This window comes from Stenella coeruleoalba, assembly GCF_951394435.1.
Source record: "Stenella coeruleoalba genome assembly, chromosome: 11".
NCBI lineage: Eukaryota > Metazoa > Chordata > Mammalia > Artiodactyla > Delphinidae > Stenella > Stenella coeruleoalba.
The window spans coordinates 61,850,854-61,870,459 of record NC_137157.1 but is presented as its reverse complement, the minus strand read 5'-3'; the positions used below and the strand labels follow the sequence as shown (position 1 = coordinate 61,870,459).

The following is a 19,606-nucleotide window of genomic DNA, read 5'->3' as shown; positions in this document are numbered from 1 at the left end:
TCTAGTTTTAACTCTTCACATCTTCCTACACTCCAGACAGCAAGCCTTTGAGGCCCAGTCTGGCTTTTTTGATGGACCCTGCAGTTAAGAGAAAAGGCATCTGAAGTATAAGGCAGTCTTTTGGGACTGAGCCCTTTACCTGTGGAATCTGATGCCATCTCTGGGTAGGTAATGTCAGAATTGAACTGAGCTCTCAGACACACTGCTAGTGCCTGAGAAATGCTTTTTGGTGTGGGGAAGCCTGCACACACACCCATCGGAGTTGGGTTCAGGAGCCCAGAGGAACATCCCAGACTTGGGAATAGAAACTGCAGTCCCTCCACAAACCCACCCCTCTTCCTTTAAAGATTTCCTGGGCCAGTTTGCCAAGAACCACACTCAAACTGGTCTGAGCCAGTGGTAACAGCTTCCACTGACTCTTCTGCTGGGAGCTGTTGGGAGATGCCTCTCTCCATTCAGGGCCAGTTGCGGCCCAGTTTCCATTCACTCCCACACATCACAGTCCAAACCTTGCAGCGCTGATGCTGAAGCCTCTGTACCTGCTTTCTCCCAGTAGCTTGAAGTCAGGGACTCAGCTCCTGTTGTTTCCTTGAAAGGGAGGGTACAAATGCATTCAGTCATCTATCTGATATTTATCAAGCACCTGCTCTGTGCCCTTGGCCTCGGTCCTGAGGGGTTGCAGTCTAGTGTGGACAGCCAATATTAGGGTTGTGAGATCTATGCAGAGGTGAGTGCTGGCTTCTGTGTCATTTTGGGCCTCATTATGTCGAGTGCTGTAAAGCCCCTCTGATCCCCAAGCCTGATGTCAGCGTCTTAGGCATCTCTTGTCCCTTGGGTTGGGGAGGGGGGCGGAGCATGATCTAGAGCCCAGCACAGTGCCTGGCCCAGGAATGCCGGTTGGGTGGAATCAAAGGTGATGCCTTGTCGTCACCAGTTTAGATTATGTAGCCCAGACCTCATCAGTACCAAGGAGGTGGAGGGGGGAGGAGGGAGGGTTGCAGGGGAGCATGGCATGAACCCTACTCCTAGGAGGGAGAGACCCTTTTTACAGCCATGCTCTCCCAGCCCTGAGCTCAGGTGGCAGGCCTGCCCATAACATTTGCAGGCCTGGGGAAAAGCACAAAGGAAGACCCACTTACCATATATCTAAATTTTTATAAAGCATAATCAACCTAATTGTGACTGTTCTCGCCTCCTATCATGATAAGCATACCTTCATAATGACCGGGAAGGCCAGGTTTGAATTTGGACTTCTAAGACTCCTTGATGTTCTGTGCTAGAATGTGACCCAGTCCTGGCCCCCAACCTGCGGCCTGCCTTCTCTTCCCCCTCGCAGCACCCCCTCACATTTAAAAGGGCTTTGTGTATACGTATCAGCATTCAGTCTGCACAGCCAAGCTCCATCCACCCAGCTTTCTGACAAACAGCTGCCTCTCGGTCACATCTTGGGCCAGGAGTGTATACACCAACAGCACAATCTATTATCTATTACTATTACCCAGGGAAGAGGGGCTAGAAAGTGGGCTTGGCAGGGAATTGTGGGGTCCTAGGTATCAGGGGGTGATCTAGAAGGAAAAAGGGCACATCCCCAGCCTTCCCTGGTGGCGCAGTGGTTGAGAGTCCGCCTGCCAATGCAGGGGACACGGGTTCGTGCCCCGGTCCGGGAAGATCCCACGTGCCGCGGAGCGGCTGGGCCCGTGAGCCATGGCTGCTGAGCCTGCACATCCGGAGCCTGTGCTCCGCAACGGGAGAGGCCACAACAGTGAGAGGACCACATACCGCAAAAAAAAAAAAAGGGCATATCCCCTTGACCCTGCACCCAATGAGGAGAGTCCCGGCTGGAGGGCCTGGGCGGGGAAGTAGGAGTTCAGGGCACTGATCCTCTTGCAATGGGATTTTCCCGGCCACAGACTCTGACAGCAAAGCCAGCTCCTCCCCTGGTCTCTGACACTGATTCCCTCACATCACCCTGAGAGGTAGAAGAGAAACAAGCAGACCAGTACAAAAGAAAAAATACCGTTTATTCCACACAACTACATCAAGTGCTTCTCCCCCATTCTCCCCTCCTGACCCCTCACTCCAGCTCTCAGCAGACTTTGTCCCACGTCCGGGATCAGTCAGAACCTCAGCGTCAGAGCCTGGCCTAGGAGACAGGAAGGGAATCTAGGCATCGGAAGGTGATTGGATTTCCAAGGACACAAAAATGTCAGGGTCTCTCATTCCAAAGTCAAATGGGTTCCTTAACCCATTGGACTGAATTCTTTCCCTGGACCCCACCTGGATAAAATGCCTTGATTAGTGCAGGGTCAAAGGCCCCAGCCAATTCATTAAGCCATAGAAAGTTTTGGTCTTTGAAACAATAACAAACAAAACACATGCAAACAGTTAAGCCATTTCTGCCCTTTCTCCTGCCTTTCCATGGTAAAGGAGCCACTGAGATCTGGCTGATAACCAGAAAGGTGCTTTCAAAACAAAATTGATAGCAACTCCCTTCAGAACCTGATGCTACTCAAAACAAAAATATAAACAAAACAAAAAACCCACCTCAGGGCCATTGCTGCTCTCTGGGGGCCCTGTGGTAGGGGAAACAAGAGCAGAGATCAGGCCGGTGAGCTCTGGTTTGGGCACACTTCAGGGGCATCCTGTACCCCCCTGCCTGGGGAATTCAGCCTGCAAACATTCTGCCCCTGGACTTGTTCCTCTGAAAGACCGACTCGTCATTCCAGCAGAGGAAAAAAGCTTTAGTTCTAGCCCAGCCTTGGGAAGACACATTTAGATGCGGGAGGAGCTAAGAAAGCATGGCCAGGCCTAATTTAGAGCAGCAGTGCATCCGCTTTTTCCTGCCGTGTCACAGGACAGATGGTGTCCTCCCGCATATCCACTGCCACGGACACGCCCTGGGCTATATGCTACTCCCAGGGCACCAGCCACGACCCACCTGTCTCTCCCAAAAAAGAAAGCATATCTGAACACAAGGGCTTGAGGGTAAAGACCCATATCTGTCTAATTTATTGAACTATAAGTGACTGAATCCTTTACAAACTCTGGCGCTACTTTATTCTTACTGAAACCTTGTTTACAACACCCCTCTCAAGTGAGCTCGTCATCTCATTGAGACAGGTTGATAACCCTGAACTTGAGTGCGGAGCCTTACCCTTGGAGACGTAGTCTCTCCCGGGAGACTGGGGCAGACAAGGTGCCCACCTGCTTCCTCATCCTCCACCACACTCGAGCACGTTTCGCTGGTCAGGATGCAGTGGCGTGGGGTAGGCGGGAGCGGGCCATTGGACACACAACTGCCTTCTCACTGGCAGAGCTACCAAGAGGGCGGCCACACTGGCTTTGTAGGGCCTGGGAGGGGGCAGCTGCAGGCAGGAAAGGAAATACAGCATGCCAGAGGAAGCGAGGCTAGGCTCTGCACCAGTGTCTGACAGAGGTGGTGATGTGCCCTCGCCTGGCAGTCACCTCTTCAGGGTTTATTGTAGAGACCTAGAGACCTGGCTCTGTAAGGACAGGAGTTGTGAAAGGAGGGGGTGGCTCACCCCTGTGACTTGTGTGTGACCCTTTAAGTCTAGTCTACACAGCAAGTCTGGGCTCATCTCAGCAAACCTTGCAGTGCTCTCCTGATCCCCTACTGAATTCCAGGGGAGGCCCAGCCACAGCGAGGCTGGGAAACTCACTTAACAGCTCGGATGAGATGCCAACCCCCAATGTACCATAGCTACCCTCTCTGAAGGCAAACCCCAGCCTGCTCCAGGGGTATTCTTAGCTTAGAAGCGCACTGTGGGGACTGCTTACACAAACACGTGGTCTAAGACTCTGGACAAAGTTAGATTTCTCCTCCAGTATCCAAGACTTCAAGTTCCAAAGAAAATTAGAGTTAAGTCACTTTCCACAAAGAGACCTTCCAGGGCTGCCATCAGCTCTTTCTGGATCTTGGCTTTTTTTCCCCAGGGCCTTGCTGTCTGGCTTCTTGTTTAATTTGCTGCTTCTGAGAAGGGCCCAGGACTGGGGGGGCGGTGAGTGTGAGGACAAGAGAGAGTCAGCATTCCTTTCCTCATTTCCACCCCCCCACCCCCCAACCCAGTGCCTGCTTAGCTGGGCCGGAGGATTTTCCAGGCTGCAAGCTCTCTTAACCACACCATTCTGATGTGGAGATGGCCAGGGACAGAGATCAGATTAAAATCTGGGCAGATGGCCTTATTTACTAAGTTCCCAACCTGCTATAGACCCAGGTCAACTCCAGGACAGCTAGAGTTCACTGTTGCTTCCTTCCAACATGATTTACAAAAGAAAAGATTCTGTTTTAGGGCAATTTTCCACCCTCCCAAAGGAACCAGGGAGAGATGGGGAGAGGAGATCACATGTTCTGGCCCCAGGGCTGTGGAAACCTTCTGACCTTGAGGTCGAGGCAGACATGGCATCTGACCTTCTGAGCAGCGCATCACCCTTTTCAGAATTGTATGTGTTGGGTTCTTTCAGGGGACAGTGTACCTGCAGGCAGAGGGTGGGGGACGGGGGGGGGGGGTGTGAGGCTGTGTTTCTGCTGGACTAGCCACCGTACCTGCCAGAGGAGCAAAGGAGGAGGGAGAGTGGAAAGAGAATGCTGTCGGAAACAAGAGCTAATGGCCAGTCGTCCTCAGAGGCTGCAGCAGCCCTGCCCCAGAGAGGGGAGTTTCCGGTTCCCAACCAGAATTCACCCTTCAAAAACCACATTAGCAAAGTGCTTCTTCAAGTGACACCACAAATCCCCTCCCTTGGCGTGACCATGCCCAAGCCTGGAGGTCTCAGACGGGCCCCACTGCCCTCCCCAGGATGTGGACGATATGGGGGGAGGGGGAGGGGGCTGAAACACAGGCGCACAGTGTAGTCTCACGACCCAGGGCAAACACAGCCACGTGTGGCAGAATGACAGATGCCGCAGGGCGGTGGCTGCAGCCGGGTGCCAAGGGAAGGTACAAAGTGCTGGAACACAGGGCTGGGGGCTCAGCCCTAAGGGATCTGAAAGACATTCAGCTTGCTGGTGTTCTTGAGCGTCTGACGCCGGTTGCAGAACCAGACCCGCACGACCTCCCGGTCATAGTTGAGCTCCTTAGCAATCTCGGTGATCTCCTGGCCTGTGGGCAGCGGGTTCTTCTCGAAGTAGGCGTTAAGAGCCTCTATGGCCTGGGGGGTAAAGGAGGTGCGGCGCTTGCGTTTCTTGGAGGGCTCGCCTCCCACAAATTCCATCAGGTTCTGCTGGCCTTCCTGGTTCCGGAGTTCGGCTTCATTCAGCCACTTCTCCAGCACTGGCTTCAGCTTCTGCGCGCTCTTGGGCGTGATGTCCAGCTTCTCAAACCTGTAGGTGACCCAAGCCCAGGAAGGAACAGTGAGAGTGTCTTACTCCCCACACCGGGCGTGAGCGCTGTCCACAAGGGACTGCTCCTCTTGGGGCTGGTGGGGCTGTGCTCAGTGTTCCCCTCACCACCCCCACTAAAACGCCCTGGCCCGGCCAAGCCCAGACTCCTCGGACTGTCCTGTATCCCAGGTCATAACAGGGAGACCATTCCCATGGCCTCGGTTCAGTAGTGCGATGATAACAGGGCAACTGCTTTAGTGAGCACCATTCCAGAACTTTCGTATCCAAATTGGTGAGGTCCTCTAAGGAGTCATCTCGAGAGGCCTCCAGAGATGCCAAACGGATGTCGCAAGTACTGTCCTCCTCCAACTGCAGCATCTCTAAGACAGAATACTCTTTCTGGCTGAGCCCCGATGCAACTACAGAATTCCCAACATGCCACGGTAGTCTAATAGTCACTCTAGTCTAATCTATATAATTGGCGGGCAGATGAAACCTCTTGGCCATCCCTGAACCGTGTGTTTTTTCGTGTTTGAAACCCTCGGCTATCCTTCATTTCTTTTGTTTGTTTGTTTGGTTTGGGCCACGTAACGTGGCTTGCGGGATCTTAGTTCCCCGAACAGGGATTGAACCTGGGACCCTAGCAGTGTCCTAACCACTAGACCGGCAGGGAATTCCCTACCCCTCCTTTAATACCGGCACCAGAACCGGTCTGTACGCTGCACACAGAAAAATCAGCTACATCACTTTATAGTCATGCCTCAAAAGAGGGGGAGATGGGAGCATGATGGGGTGATAGTGGGTTAGAGTTGAGAACCAAGCCAGAACTGAAGTTCCCACTTTTGTGACTAATTTCGTAAGTTGTTCTCCTGTCCCTCTAGGATTCCTAAGTGGATCATGATCCTGGCTTTCCCATAAAAGACAATAGAAATGCTCAGGATTTGGGGCTAAACTTCAAAGGGCCCCCAGAAAAACTTTGGCTACTCGAGGTGTTCATGTCTACCCTTAGAACAGCTTTCCTTGTCCGGAAGAGGGTGGAAGCCAGGGAGAATATGGAAAAGGGCCGGATCACCTGGGCCCCTGTGAGTGCCCTGACCTTGTCCAAGGCAGCCTTACTCACCGGCAGATGGCTGACTGGCTGTAGGCTGGGCCTTCCGTCGCGGTCAGAGCCTGACCCACCTGGGTCTGCGTGAGGCCCAGGGATAGCCGCCGGATCTTAAAGTTCTTGGCAAACTCCCGGATCTCTTCTAAGTTGATCCCGTCCTCATCCAGACTCGGGGTATGTGGCTCTAGGCCAGAGGAAGGGGGCAGGGGTGTGTGTAAGACAGACAACCTTCACTGCTTATCTTGCCCATTGGCCTAGCCTGGTGCTGTAGTGAGGGATAAGGACATTTGACAAAAGACCTATGTACCCTTAAGACCCTCATCACCCCTGTCCCCAAGACATATAAAACTTGGGGGTAAGGGGCCAGGACCAATGTGCATAGAGGTAGAGGCCTATTTTCAAGTTCTTCCAGCTCTAACTGTTGACCCTCCCCCATTCTCCCCAGCCTGGCCCCAAGCACACCTGTTGGCCATCCACATTCCTCAAATGCTGGGTGAGAGACCATAGGGGAGACAGCCAATGGCTTGGCTTCTCAGAGAAGCAGCCAGACAGCTGGCTAAGCAGCCTCCACCATCATCATGCATAGAATGCAGCTCCACAGAATGAGAATAAGAAAGCCAGTTCCTGGCAATGGGCCTGTGCCCTTCCCCTGTGGACTCAAGGAAGTTTATTAAGGGGAGCGTCATCTGATGAGGTCATCTAATGAGGTCAAATAAATGCCTCTCCCCTTCTCCACAGCCTCTCTAGAAGCCACTTACTGGACACCAGCTGGCTGACAGTAGGGGTCTCTGAGCAGGTGATCGGGATAGGAGCAGAGGCAGCTGGCTTGGCCGCTGGGGCTGGGCTGGCGATGACCACAGCTGGCTGGGGCATGGCCGCCGGGGGCTGGATGGGCTGCACCTGCAAGGAGAAGCGCCAACAAACCCCACTGCCCGCCTGCCTGTTTCAGGGGGGTGGAGTCTCTGGTGGGGCCAGAGGCAGGGCAAAAGTGGGCATGGAGGGACTTCCCTGGTGGAGCAGTGGTTAAGAACCCGACTGCCAATGCAGGGGACACGGGTTCGAGCCCTGGTCCGGGAAGATCCCACATGCCGTGGAGCAACTAAGCCTGCGAGCCACACAACTACTGAACCCGGGTGCCACAACTACTGAAGCCGCGCACCTAGAGCCTGTGCTCCGCAACAAGAGAAGTCACCACAATGAGAAGCCTGAGCACCGCAACGAAGAGTAGCCCCTGCTCGCCGCAACTAGAGAAAGCCCACATGCAGCAACGAAGACCCAACACAGCCAAAAATAAATTAATTGATTAATTAATTTTTTTAAAAAAGTGGGCATGGAATCCTCACTCACCCAGCACACTCCTACCTGTGCCCCACCAAAAAGCAAGACTAGAAGCTACGCACTAGCACCCACCCAATGATAATGACCTCCAAAATAAGCATAGAACGTGCCCCACCAAGCCGGGGCCTTGTTGCTGCCTATGACCCGGGCAGGTCAGAGGCTCAGAAAGGTTCAGCACACCTGGTCAAAGCCCCAACAAGTGTCCGCCCTTGAGATAACTGCTCTCAAATCTCTGCCCTCAAAGGAGAAACCTCGGGGCTTCCCTGGTGGCGCAGTGGTTGAGAGTCCGCCTGCCGATGCAGGGTGTGCCCCGGTCCGGGAGGATCCCACATGCCGCAGAGTGGCTGGGCCCGTGAGCCGTGGCCGCTGAGCCTGCGCGTCCGGAGCCTGTGCTCCGCAGCGGGAGAGGCCACAACAGTGAGAGGCCCGCGTACTGCAAAAAAAAAAAAAAAGGAGAAACCTAAACCTGATTCTAGAGCCTCCAGGCCCCAAATATCCATTAATAGGGAACTGGCAAATGACTTCTGAGACCTCTCTACATTAAGATACTGTGCAGCCATGACAAAGAATAAGGTTTCTCTCTTAACTGCTGCCATGGAAAGAGCTCCGAGTCACAGTGCTAAGTGAAAGAAAAAAAAGTAAGATGAAAAACAGTTTTTATGGAATAATTCCTTTAAAAAGGCGTATGAATTACCCGGAAAAAAAAAAAATCTTGAGGCATATAAAGCAAACTGTCAACAGAAGTCATCTCTGGAAGTAGAGTTAGAAGGGATTTTTACCTTTTGACATCACACATAATGTTAGAATTTTTATAAATAACATGTATCGAATTTATAATCAGGAGAAACTATAAATATATGAAATTAGTATTTTTAGTATGATTCTTTTTTGTTTTGTTTTGTTTTTGCGGTATGCGGGCCTTTCACTGTTGTGGCCTCTCCCACTATGGAGCACAGGCTCCGGACGCGCAGGCTCAGCGGCCATGGCTCACGGGCCCAGCCGCTCCGCGGCATGTGGGATCTTCCCAGACTGGGGCACGAACCCGTGTCCCCTGAGTCATCGGCAGGCGGACTCTCAACCTCTGCGCCACCAGGGAAGCCCTAGTATGATTTTTTTTTAAAGCTTCCTGAAAGTGCAGATTCCTTTAGGATGGGTCCTGTTCCCTGAATTCTACCTCCTGGTAGCTTCAAGTCATTCCCTCGTAATCCCCAGGGCCTTGTTCAGAGCTCCTTGTCTCTGGCTAGAATTGTTTAAGCTGTCTCCTAACAGGGACGATGATTCAAGTCTCACCACAGTCCAATTCTTCACTCCACCTGGATAACGGAGGGAATTTTTTAAATGCAAATCTAATCAGCCGCTTCCCTGCTAAAAACCCTCCCGCGACTCCCCACTACCTAATATGAGTGATGACAATAAAAGCACCATTTTTCAAGTGCTCTCTGTGTACCAGAGTATAAACTGCCTTATGTGTAATCTATCCTTTAACATTCATAACCTTCTGAAGTTGGTACTCTTATCACCTCCATTTTATAGATGAGGCTAAGAGGTTATGCAATGAAGCTGGGAAGCTACATACCACTAACTCGTTAGGGATGTGAATTCTTGGACGCCACTCCAGACCTACTAACTCAGAGGCTCTGGGGTCGGGCCCGGGAATCTGCATCCCAGCAAGCCCTCCAGTTGGTTCTGCCGCACACTCCCGTTTGAGAACCTCTGCTCTGGCACACTGTACTTCCTGCAATTCTGTGGAGGTAGAACACTCTCTCATCCAACTCATCCCTTTAGATTCGTTCAGTGTCCTACTCTACGAAGGCTTGTCAAACTCCCCAGTCTGCTGAGAGCTCCCTTCTCTGGGTTCCCAAAGCACCTTCTCCTGACCCTATCACAGCCTTTGCCACGCTGACTTATAATTGTCTCTGATGCTGGGCTACCTAAGGTTAGGAAGGGCATCTTATTCAGCTCTACATCTTCGGCACCTGGAATATAGTAGGCACTCAAAAACTGCTCCTAGAATGAACACATAAATGAATAATCAATGCCACAGTGCAGGGCGGAGGGGTGGAGGGATGAAGGGGTGAAGGGGGAGAGGGTACAGAACGAACCTCCCAGGGCCTTTCGAGCGATTTGTTCACCCTGGAGCTGGCCGAGGCCCAGTTTACTCTGACCACCCCTGCCTGGCTTTCTCAGAGTGCTATTGACCTCTGAGGGCACATATACACATGCTGGGTGTGTGTAGGTAAGGGGTCAGGGGACGGTGGTGCTGTTTTCCCAGGCAGAGAATGCGTGGACTCGTGTGAACCTTCTACCCTGGAACCTCCCCCCCGCTTTGGGGAGGTGCCCTGCTTTCCCAGGGGCTTCAGGAAATAGTGTCGTCCCGCTCACAGTCTGGAGGGAGGCCACCCATGCCAGACGGCACTGCCTGCCCCCATCCCCCAACCCAGCCCTTGTACCTCGCTCTTAGCGGGGGACTCAGGAGTGCTTGGCTTCCGGACAGCCACGGGAGAAGGCAGGGGGCTGCTGGCCAGGGCTGCGATCACCTGGCCCTGGGCGTTCAACAACAGCTGGGGGGTCACAGCCTGGACCTGCAGGCTTTGGGCTGGTGCTGGGGCCGCCATGCTGGCCGAGTTCACTACCCACGGAAGTGTTCCAATAACCTGGGGGGAAACATAGGGACCCCAAGTGTGAGGGCAGCGTCCAGGTCCACCCCCAACCCAAATCCCCACATTGGCAGGAAGGGACTGAGACAAATCACTTAACCCCTCTGGGCCTGTGTCCTCACAGAAAGTGAAGGATTCCCATTCTAGGGGCCGCTTCCTTTATTCTCTCTCCAGAGCCGTGGTGGGGCAGGAGTAGGTTTGCATGTGCATTCAGACAGATCTGGATGTGAATCCCTGCTCTGCCACATTTTAACGGTGCGGCTTAATTTCTCTGAACCTCAGCCTTCTCCCCTGTAAAACGGGAATAAAAATCTCCACCCAGTAGGTGTGTACTCAACAAGAAGTGGGATAATGTACGAGAAAGCACCTAGCACAGAGGCTGGTCACAAAGTGAGTGTTCCGTAAACGAAAACCCCCAGCTAGAGTGAGTACCACCAGGGCTGGATGGGGGCTACGCCCCTGCCTGGCCTCAGCATCAGCAGAGAGCTGTCACACAAGAGGTATGAACAGCAGCTCGTCACCCTAGTTGAGCTCCCATGACCCTCAGCCCACGTCCTGCCCCTCGTCCACAGCCAGCATCTCCACCAGTCCCCACCCCTCGGCCTGGCTTTGACCACTTGCCTGTCCCTGAGCGTTGGTGAGGATCTGACTGCTGATCCCCGGCATGCTGGGAACGGCGTTGGCAATGACCGGAGTTGCAGTGAGGGAGCCCAGGATCTGGGTCTGTCCCCCGAGGGAAGCAGCACTGATCTGTGGGTGGAGGAAGAGCCTTGCTCAGAGGCGATGGGGCGAGAAAGAGCCCAAGGCAGAGGGAAGAGGGCCGAGGGTACTGGGGCAGGGGGGATGGATGCTGGGCAGAGGTAAATGTGGGCTGCAGGCCCAAGTCCACCAGCTGAACAGTGTCCAGGGCCAGGGGCTGCAGGGGGTGAGCAGGGAAGGGCGGGGTCGCAGTCATGGAGGAGTAACTCTGGCTGATCTTTTGGGCTAGCCCTGGGAGAGTAGAAAGGCCAGACTGGAGGGGCTGATGTGACTCTAGTCACATCTAACAGCCTCTAACTCCACCTTAGCGACAGCTCACAAGTTTGCAATCCCCAGACATCATCCCACCCTCCAAGGCTGGTCCAGTGGTTCAGGTTCTGGAGGATTTGCCCAGCCCTCTTGGCAGAGGTTGTCTGCTCTTGTCTGGGACGGATGGGCTGGCAGCTGCAGGGGAAGGCCTCAGAAGGAGCCCATCTGTGCCGAAGTGTTGCAAGAGAGCCGTGTTCAGGGGGCTGGTCCTCTACCTCCTTCCTCCCCCGAGGAAGGGTCAGGTTCACCCTTGGCCAGAGATTCGGTCCATCCCCGTTTAGCCCCTGGTGGGGGCAGCAGCTTACGATTCCTGGGCTAAACGCGAAGCCTGCAGGCTGAACGGTGATCTGTGGGGGGCTGTCCACTGGCTTGGGGGTGGGGGCAGTCGCGGTGGCAGCAGTGGGCTGCGGCAGAATGGCAGGTGTGGTCTGCAGCAGCGGCTGGGTCTGGATCAGCGTCTGGGGCTGGGCTGGCGGTCGGGGCCGGGTGGGCGAGGAGGCCTGGGCCGGTGGGGCAGCTTGTACAGGTGCTGGGAGAGCGGCGTTCAGCACGGCAGCTGCTACGGAGCAAGGCAGAGACAGAGGTGCTCAAACGCCTAGCCGTAGCCCAGGGAGGCTCCAATCCCAAGGGATCTGGCACGAGAACGAGGGGGGGTTGGGGCAGGGGGGACAGGCAGCTGTGATTCACTTGATCTTGGCGGGGGCGGCACACGCCAACTTCTCTCATCCCCCCTCCCTTGGGCCTGGAGAGGTGTAGATTGAAAACCAGAAGTTGAATCTTCTTGCAGTCCTTCTCAGGAGGCTGGTCACGGGGTGAGTTCTGGCGTAGGGGGGAGGGGTAGTCTCAGACAGTTGGCTGAAGGAAGAGAGGCCTGCTGGGCCAGCAGGGTACCATGGCCTAGAGTCCCAAGGTGGTGCAGCAGCTCTGTGGCTGGGTGCCTGGGACACCAGATCCAGACTCCAGGGCTGTCGCCCTGGGAGGGCCGCGGGTTTGGAGTCCAACATGGCAAGCACACGTGCAGGGATGGTAGTGTAAGGTGGTGGGGAGCCTGGTGCAGTCCTGGGGAGAGTTGCCGTTACCTTGGAGACCGGCTAAAGGTGGCTTGAAAATTCCCCCCGTGGGAGAAGCAGCGGTCAGTCCTGGGAGGGCAGCCACGGTTGCTGTAGGAATTGTCCACACGGCCAGCCCCTGCTGACCAGCCACTTGACCTGCAATACTGATGGGGATAAGAAGAGGTTGAGTAACTGCCCCTGCTGGAACCATAACTCCTGTCAGAACTGTGGCTAAGTTTTCCTGAGTCAAGACCTGCAAAAGCAAACGAGATTTCAGAAAGAAAAGAAAAAATACAAAATCAACATCGACAGCGCAAACACTGGGTCTCTCAGACCCAGCTGAGCACACACAAAGCATTCTGAGGGCAGTGGGAAAAGGCCGCATGAGGGCGGGGAAGAGACAAGCCCTAGCGGGAGGCCCAACCCCGCCCAAGGGGGCACCTGGACTGGACTATACCGCCTTCAGAGAAGCAGCTCATATCAGGGACAGGGCCTAGCCCTGCTCAAGGGCCAGGAAGAGTCACAGGCCTCTCCCACCACGGTCTGGTGCCTCCCAAGCCTTCCCCAGGCCCTTGCCCACAGGACCAATGCTTTGTGGCCAGGAAGCAGGGGGCAGGGGCTGGTGGAACCAAGTGGTCAAGACCCACAGGGGCCTCCGGGAGGTTCTGATGGAGGACAATCCTGACGGATGCCTTGGAGAACTGTGCTTGCAGTGAAAGGTCACAGGGAGCTCAGCATGCCTGGAGGCCCCTGGAGACAGCTTCTCACTGAGCTGGGGCTGCCCCTGGCTCTAAATGAGGACCAAAAAGCCATGAACTCTTCTAGGCATCCCCTAGAGGGGCTGACAAGGGTATTCACTCACTTAGTCATTAGATGACTTGAAGGAGTTAATGTAATCTCTATAATCCTTCCTGAACCCAAGGAGATTACCTGGCAAATGCAGATCTACTTTTCCCAGGGGGCCTGACCTGGGGCAGGGGAGAGGCCAGGGGTACCTAGTAGGAGACTCCCTCCCTCGAGCCACAGCCCCTTCCCCGTCCTGCCTCATGAAGTTCCCAGATCCCACGGCCAGCCCATGTTGGCTATCCCATGCCTTGCTCCTGCCCACTGCCCTCTGTCCAGCTCCCTGGGGTGGCCCTTACCTGGGGGGCAGCTTGTACAGCCAGTGGCGTCAGGGTCTGCGATGCCTGAGGCTGGCATGGGGCTTGGCTGAAGGTGGCAACGGCAGGGGCAGGGCTCGGAGGCATCCCCGGGAGTGACTTCACTTCACGTGGCATTGGGACAAAGAGGGACAAGGAGTGAGCCTGGGTGAGCGTGAGGACCCTCAGCCCTACCTTGTATTTCTGCATAACCCGAGGCCAATCACTGGCCTTCCCTGGCCCACAGAGGCAGCTTCCCAAAAGCTATGGGTAGTGAGAATAGGAGGCTGGAGAGCCCGGTGCCAGACCTGGAAGGTAGGCCACCCTCTTCTCACAGGTGGATGAAGAAAATGCAGACCCAGGCACAGCTGGGTATCAGTCTCTCATCTCCTGGCTCTGTAGGATGCTAGGACCTATCACATAATCAGTAGTAGAAAGGAACACGTGTCAGGGAGAGAAGGAGCTAGAATCAATGGGATCGACTGGCTCATCCAGCAACTGGATCATTGTTCAACCTTCAGGCTACTTTTTGGACGCAGGTGCTGGCTTGGGGAAGGGGCAGGACTCCTGTAGGGTGAAGTCTTGGAAGTGACATGTCTTGGATACACTCAGGATTAACGGGGCTCTCCGGGCCAGGCAGCTTTTCTTCTTGCCATTCCCTGAGGTCTGAAGTCTGGGTGAGAGCTTCTAGGAAGTTCTAAAGGAACTTCTTATGCATTGGAACTTTTCACCCAGGTGAGAGCTTCCTCTTGCCACCTGGATTTAGTTAGGTACTGGGATCCGTACCAGGAAACCTCTTTAAAGCCACACAACAATGCGGAGAGGGGTTATTATTTAATATATGGTGAGACATTAAAGAGAATCTAGGTGTTGTGTGTTCGACCAGATCAGCGGTTTCTTTTTTAATTTTTTTTTTATACAGCAGGTTCTCATTAGTTATCCATTTTATACATATTAGTGTATATATGTCAATCCCGATCTCCCAATTCATCACACCAGTGGCTTCTAAATACTGACTGGGTATAGGTTTCCAGGCCCTAGTCTAGGCCTACTGAGTCAGAATGTCCAGGAGTGGAGGCCAGGAACCTTTCATCTCTCTCTTTTTCTTTTAAGCTCCCTTGTGATACAGCACACAGACAAAGTGGGAACCACTGAACTAGATAACCTTCCAAGGCTGCATTCCCAGCCTGTGTTTTAATCTGGAAAGGCACCAACCTAACTAAGGACTAGACTGTTTACAGTATATAATTTAAAAATCCAGATTGCTTAAAGAATGAAAGAGACAAGCAACAACCACAAAAGCCTTATAAAATACTAAAGAAAACAAAATGGCAGATTTATCTCCACTGTGAAGGGGAGATACATTTCTAACTATTGGAAAAAAAAAAATCAGAGAAGGATAATCTGAACCTCTGGAAATTTAAAAAATATTTTGCTTGACAAAGTATAATGAAACCTAAAAAGGAAAGTGAGGAAATGGGAATGTGATAGACACGAGTGATGAAAGCTTACCATGTGTACAGTCATTTCGTTAGGATATGCTGTATTTCCAGAGTAGGACCATGGGCCCTAGGGTCTGCCTACATTTAGGGTTTTTGTAGCTTCCTGCTAGACTGCTTTTCAGGAAGACTGAACCAGTTTATAGCACCATCAACAATGTACCTGTTTCTCACAGCACCACCCAATTTAGGTTTTATCACTGTTTATTTATTTTTCTGGCTTAATAGGCATAGGTGGTACCTCATAGCCAATTACTTTTTCCCTCATTGACGGCAAGATTTTGTATTTTTCCGTGTGATGACTTCCTCCTGTGTAAACAATTGGCTTCTCTTCAAAAGGAATTTGGGTGGACTACACCTCAAACAAAAATAAAATTAAAGGGCCACTCAAAGCAGCACTGTTTATGACAATGAAAAATCAGACAGTTTGATAATAGCCAAAACCAGAATCAGATGAGTGAATCTGTCAATAAAGGACATGGAATATGAAATAATATGGTGGTAAGTGTCATGCTACTTAGCCTGCCCTCAGGGGCCACACCTATAAAAATGTGTATGTGTGACAAGGTTTGGGTAATAATTTAGAGTGACACAAATCACTAGATTCTTTTTTCATCCTGAAAGTTTCCTATTACTTAGTTTTATTTTGTTTTAAGAGGAAACACTTCTCAATATTACATACACAGAAACGTCCCATCAAAGCCACAGTTTAAGCTGGCAGCTCCTTAGGAGGTACCATCAACATACCACCCTTCCCTGCTTGACAATGGCTGAAATTCCTTTATAAAGAAGACTTTGGTGAAAAGCTTAAGTATACAAACCTCTGGAAGAAGATGCACACTACCATGAACGCTCATGCTAAGTTGTAAATAATTGATCTCTGATCAATTCCTGAGAGCAGGTTTTGGATAAGGAGCAGAATTAAGGCGCCAGAGATACGGAAGATGGATGAAAGGGTAAAAAAGGAAGTTAAGGCACTGTGGATAAACCCGGAAAGAAATGGAAAGGGTGGCCGAGACGGAGAATCCTTGTCTTTCCTGTCTGCTCACCAGGGCACTGGCCCATGGGAGCAGGTGGTGGCTCATCCTGGCCTCAACAAGGAAGCAGAACATTTCCAGGCTAGGGGAAAATGGTCACCTCTCTTGTCATTCCTTTACTCAAAAGGAGAAAAGATAACCCGGGTTACCAGGGTCCCAAATGGATCTGCACACTGATTTGCGAGTAGAACGAGGGAGGTGAGATCTGGCAGGGGTTTTGTTAAAGAGTTGCCTGTTCTCTTTGCTCTCTTCTTGTCTCCCCCTCTTGGCCCACACCCTCTCCCCCAACCACATCTCCAATCTAGGGAAGGGGCGAAGTTCAGCAGAAAGCAAGGGGAGATGAATCATGGCTTTCTGGGGGAATTGGCAAGAGAGGCCCCAGGCTTCCTGCAAAAGGTGTTAATAAGGTGTTAATGAGGAAAGTCAATGAAAGGGTGCCCTGTGCCCAGAGAGCAGTGCCTAGGACCAGCCCCAGCTTCTAGAACAGCCCAGGCGGTCTCACAGCTGTACTGCAGGGTCATCAGGGGAGACAGCCTGAGTCAATCAGCCATATACATTCCACATGCAGGAGAATCAAACTCATGCCCTGAAGTCATCTTTGGAGAATAAGAGCACAAATAAGCCCACCAGGCTAGACTCATGCCAGCCCAGCTGGGAGTGAGGGGCTGGGATTCTACAAGGCCCTCCCTAACACACACATCCTTAGTCCAAGGTGGGTGTGATGGCCTCCCATCCCCAACTCCTGGCACCGCCCAGCTCTACCACAAAAGGTACTGATTTGGAAGGGCCGTCAGGATCCTGAAGGCTTAGTCCTCTCCGCCTTGAGCTTGAGGGTCTGGTTTAGACCCGGCAGCCCTCTCTGAGGTTAATTCAATCCCCTCACCCTGACCCATCCCAGTTTAGGTCTGTAAGTGACTGAAACCAGAGCTAAAGTTCCAGGGACAAGGAGTGGCCTAGGAGCTGACCAACAGTACAGATTGTGACCAGGGGCTGTCCAGTGGACAGGATGACAGTGAGACCCTAAAGCCACCTAGCCCCCTCCGGCTTCGTGCTGGCTCTCCAGGGGGGAACACAGGAGGGGACTCAGGCGGAGCAATGCCACATGGGAGCAGGTAGCCTCGTACCAGTTGCCTCTGCGGAGGAGTCTGGGTTGTCTGGCCCAGCTTCACCAGCAGCTTCACCGGCTTTGGTGGGGCCTCCGCTCTGGGAGCCCTCGGCGGCCACACCTTCCAGTGCTTTGCCCTCCTCCTCAGCAGGGATCTGGGCATCCACTCCAACCTCCAGAACTCGGATGGTCTCATGGCCTGACATCACGATGACCTGCAAACAGAGGACGGGGACACTGCTGGGGGGAGGGACGGATCAGCCCTGGGGAACCGGAGCTCTGGGTATGGCTGAGGGAGAGAGGAGAGAGCATGTCAGGATGCAGACCTCCTGGCTCAAGGACTGTGTGCCCTGTGAGAATTCCAGAGCCTGGAGCAGACTGCAGCTCCCTGATCCCAGGGAAGGAGGTACTAGGAGAAAGTAGGCCCTGGTGACAGGGAGAAGGGCCTGACACAGCTAGGAAAAGTCCCACAGAGCCAGACCACCTGGGGACATTTCTGTTTGTTTCCTCTCTTGGGTTCAGTTCAGGGAGTGGTAAAGTCCTCTCCCACAGCCTTGCAAGGTTGTCTTCTTGGCTGCTAGGATATTGGAGTGTGATTACGATGGCCCCTAACACCATATCCACAGCTTACGCTGGGACAAGAAGCAAATCCCTCTTCACGTCCCTTGAGTTATTATAGGAGTGGAAAATGAATGCTCCACGATACTGAGTAACTTTTTAAGCTCATGGTTCCTTTATTTCCAAAACTCTGGGGTACGGGCCAAGATTTCCCTCCAAGCCAACTTCCTGAAGCGAGGGTCAGGAATCCTGAAGACGTGGCCTCTCGCTGGCCCTCCTGGACTGGAGCTTTGTACCCTGTGGGCCTGCAGCTCCAGTGTGCCTTCTGCTGTGGGCGTGCTCCGACCTGGAGCAGAGCCCCCACGCCCAGCAATGCAGGCAGCCCCTGGGCCTCCTCGGAACACTGGGTCCCCTTTCCTGCTGAAAGAGCCAGCACTCAGTGCTTTACCTCCAGCACTGACATGCTTCCAACTGGGCCATTCAAGAGTCAGGGACACCCGGTACATTAAAAAGCTCTGTGTCAGGCCTTGCTCCGCCTAGGCCTGAAGACACTCCCACAACACGCTCCTTAGGCCTGAAAACTGGATCCAGCCAGAGACTGCTGGAAAAAAGCAACACTGTGACCCATCAGGGGAGTAAGAGTGCAATAACCACCCCCCCCCCCAGCAGTTCCCTTTCTGACTCAAACTTGGCCTGTGAAGGACTTTACTCCCATCACATTTTAAGACATGTTAGTTAATCTTTTTTCTCCTTTTAAAAATTACATAAGTCGGAAATTCCCTGGCATCTCACTGCCAGGGGCCTGGGTTCGATCCCTGGTTAGGGAACTAAGATTCCATAAACCACGCTCTCCAAAGAAAAAAAAAATTACATAAGTAATAAAAGGTCATTGCAAGAAAAATTAGAAAATGATATATAAGCAAGAAAAAAAATTAATTCCCTGATATCCAAATCTTTCCCCATGTTAACTTATACATATTTTCACATTTTAACTTCACTTTTTAAAGTCACAGCTTAAGTCCCCAAACCCAGCCCCTGAGAAATCCTAGCTGGCAACTACATCTGGATAGGTAAAGTGACGATCTGGACGGGTGTTTCTGGTAAGAAACAGACGAGGGGCTCTATGGAGTTTTCCTCCTTGGTCCATTACCCTCACTCCCCCACCTCTTCCTGCCCCAGAAGATACCTGCTCATTGACAGTCAGAGATGAGTCTGGCCCGGCTCCAGGATCCATGGTCACTTGTCAGGGTGGGGTGGGGCTGGCCCACACCTACACATCCTGCAGGGTGAGATGGGATGGGAAAAGCAAAGGCTGATGCGACATAGTAATAAAAGTTCCATGCCATCTCAGAAAGTCAGAAGTAGAATGGAAGGAAGAGAGAGGAGCTAAGGTCTCCCAGGTATGTGTAGAAGTAAAGGAAATAGGATTCTAAGGACTTTAAAACTAAAGTGTCTCACTTCCTACAGCATCCTAGGAGAACCTACACTCAAGAGGAGCGAGTGTGACAAGAGGAAAGAGGGGGCCAGGCATCTTTCCCTGGGAGTTCCCCAGTCCAGTGGGAAAGAGCAGACCCAGTAGAGCCCAAGGTGACTTTGACCCAGACTCTCAGAACCAGACACAAGTAAGGAGCACACTGGGTATCAGGGCATGTCTCAGGGGAGGGGTCTGAGTGGACTTCCTGGAAGAGATGGTAAAGATAGGAATAAATT

At 52.7% G+C, this 19,606-nt stretch overlaps 1 protein-coding gene across 1 annotated transcript; it reads right to left on the bottom strand.

Annotated features, from left to right (window-relative positions):
* Positions 1-1,716: 1,716 nt before the first annotated feature.
* Positions 1,717-19,175, bottom strand: POU6F1 (POU class 6 homeobox 1). Its single transcript, XM_079937849.1, has 10 exons — positions 19,083-19,175; positions 17,358-17,553; positions 13,701-13,817; positions 12,586-12,811; positions 11,812-12,065; positions 11,060-11,188; positions 10,232-10,435; positions 7,202-7,343; positions 6,459-6,627; positions 1,717-5,338 (listed from the first exon to the last, which is right to left on the bottom strand). Exons 2-10 carry the CDS (start codon positions 17,532-17,534, stop codon positions 4,993-4,995), a joined length of 1,764 nt encoding a protein of 587 aa, XP_079793975.1. The 5' UTR covers positions 17,535-17,553; positions 19,083-19,175; the 3' UTR covers positions 1,717-4,992.
* Between the last annotated feature and the right edge of the window lie 431 nt (positions 19,176-19,606).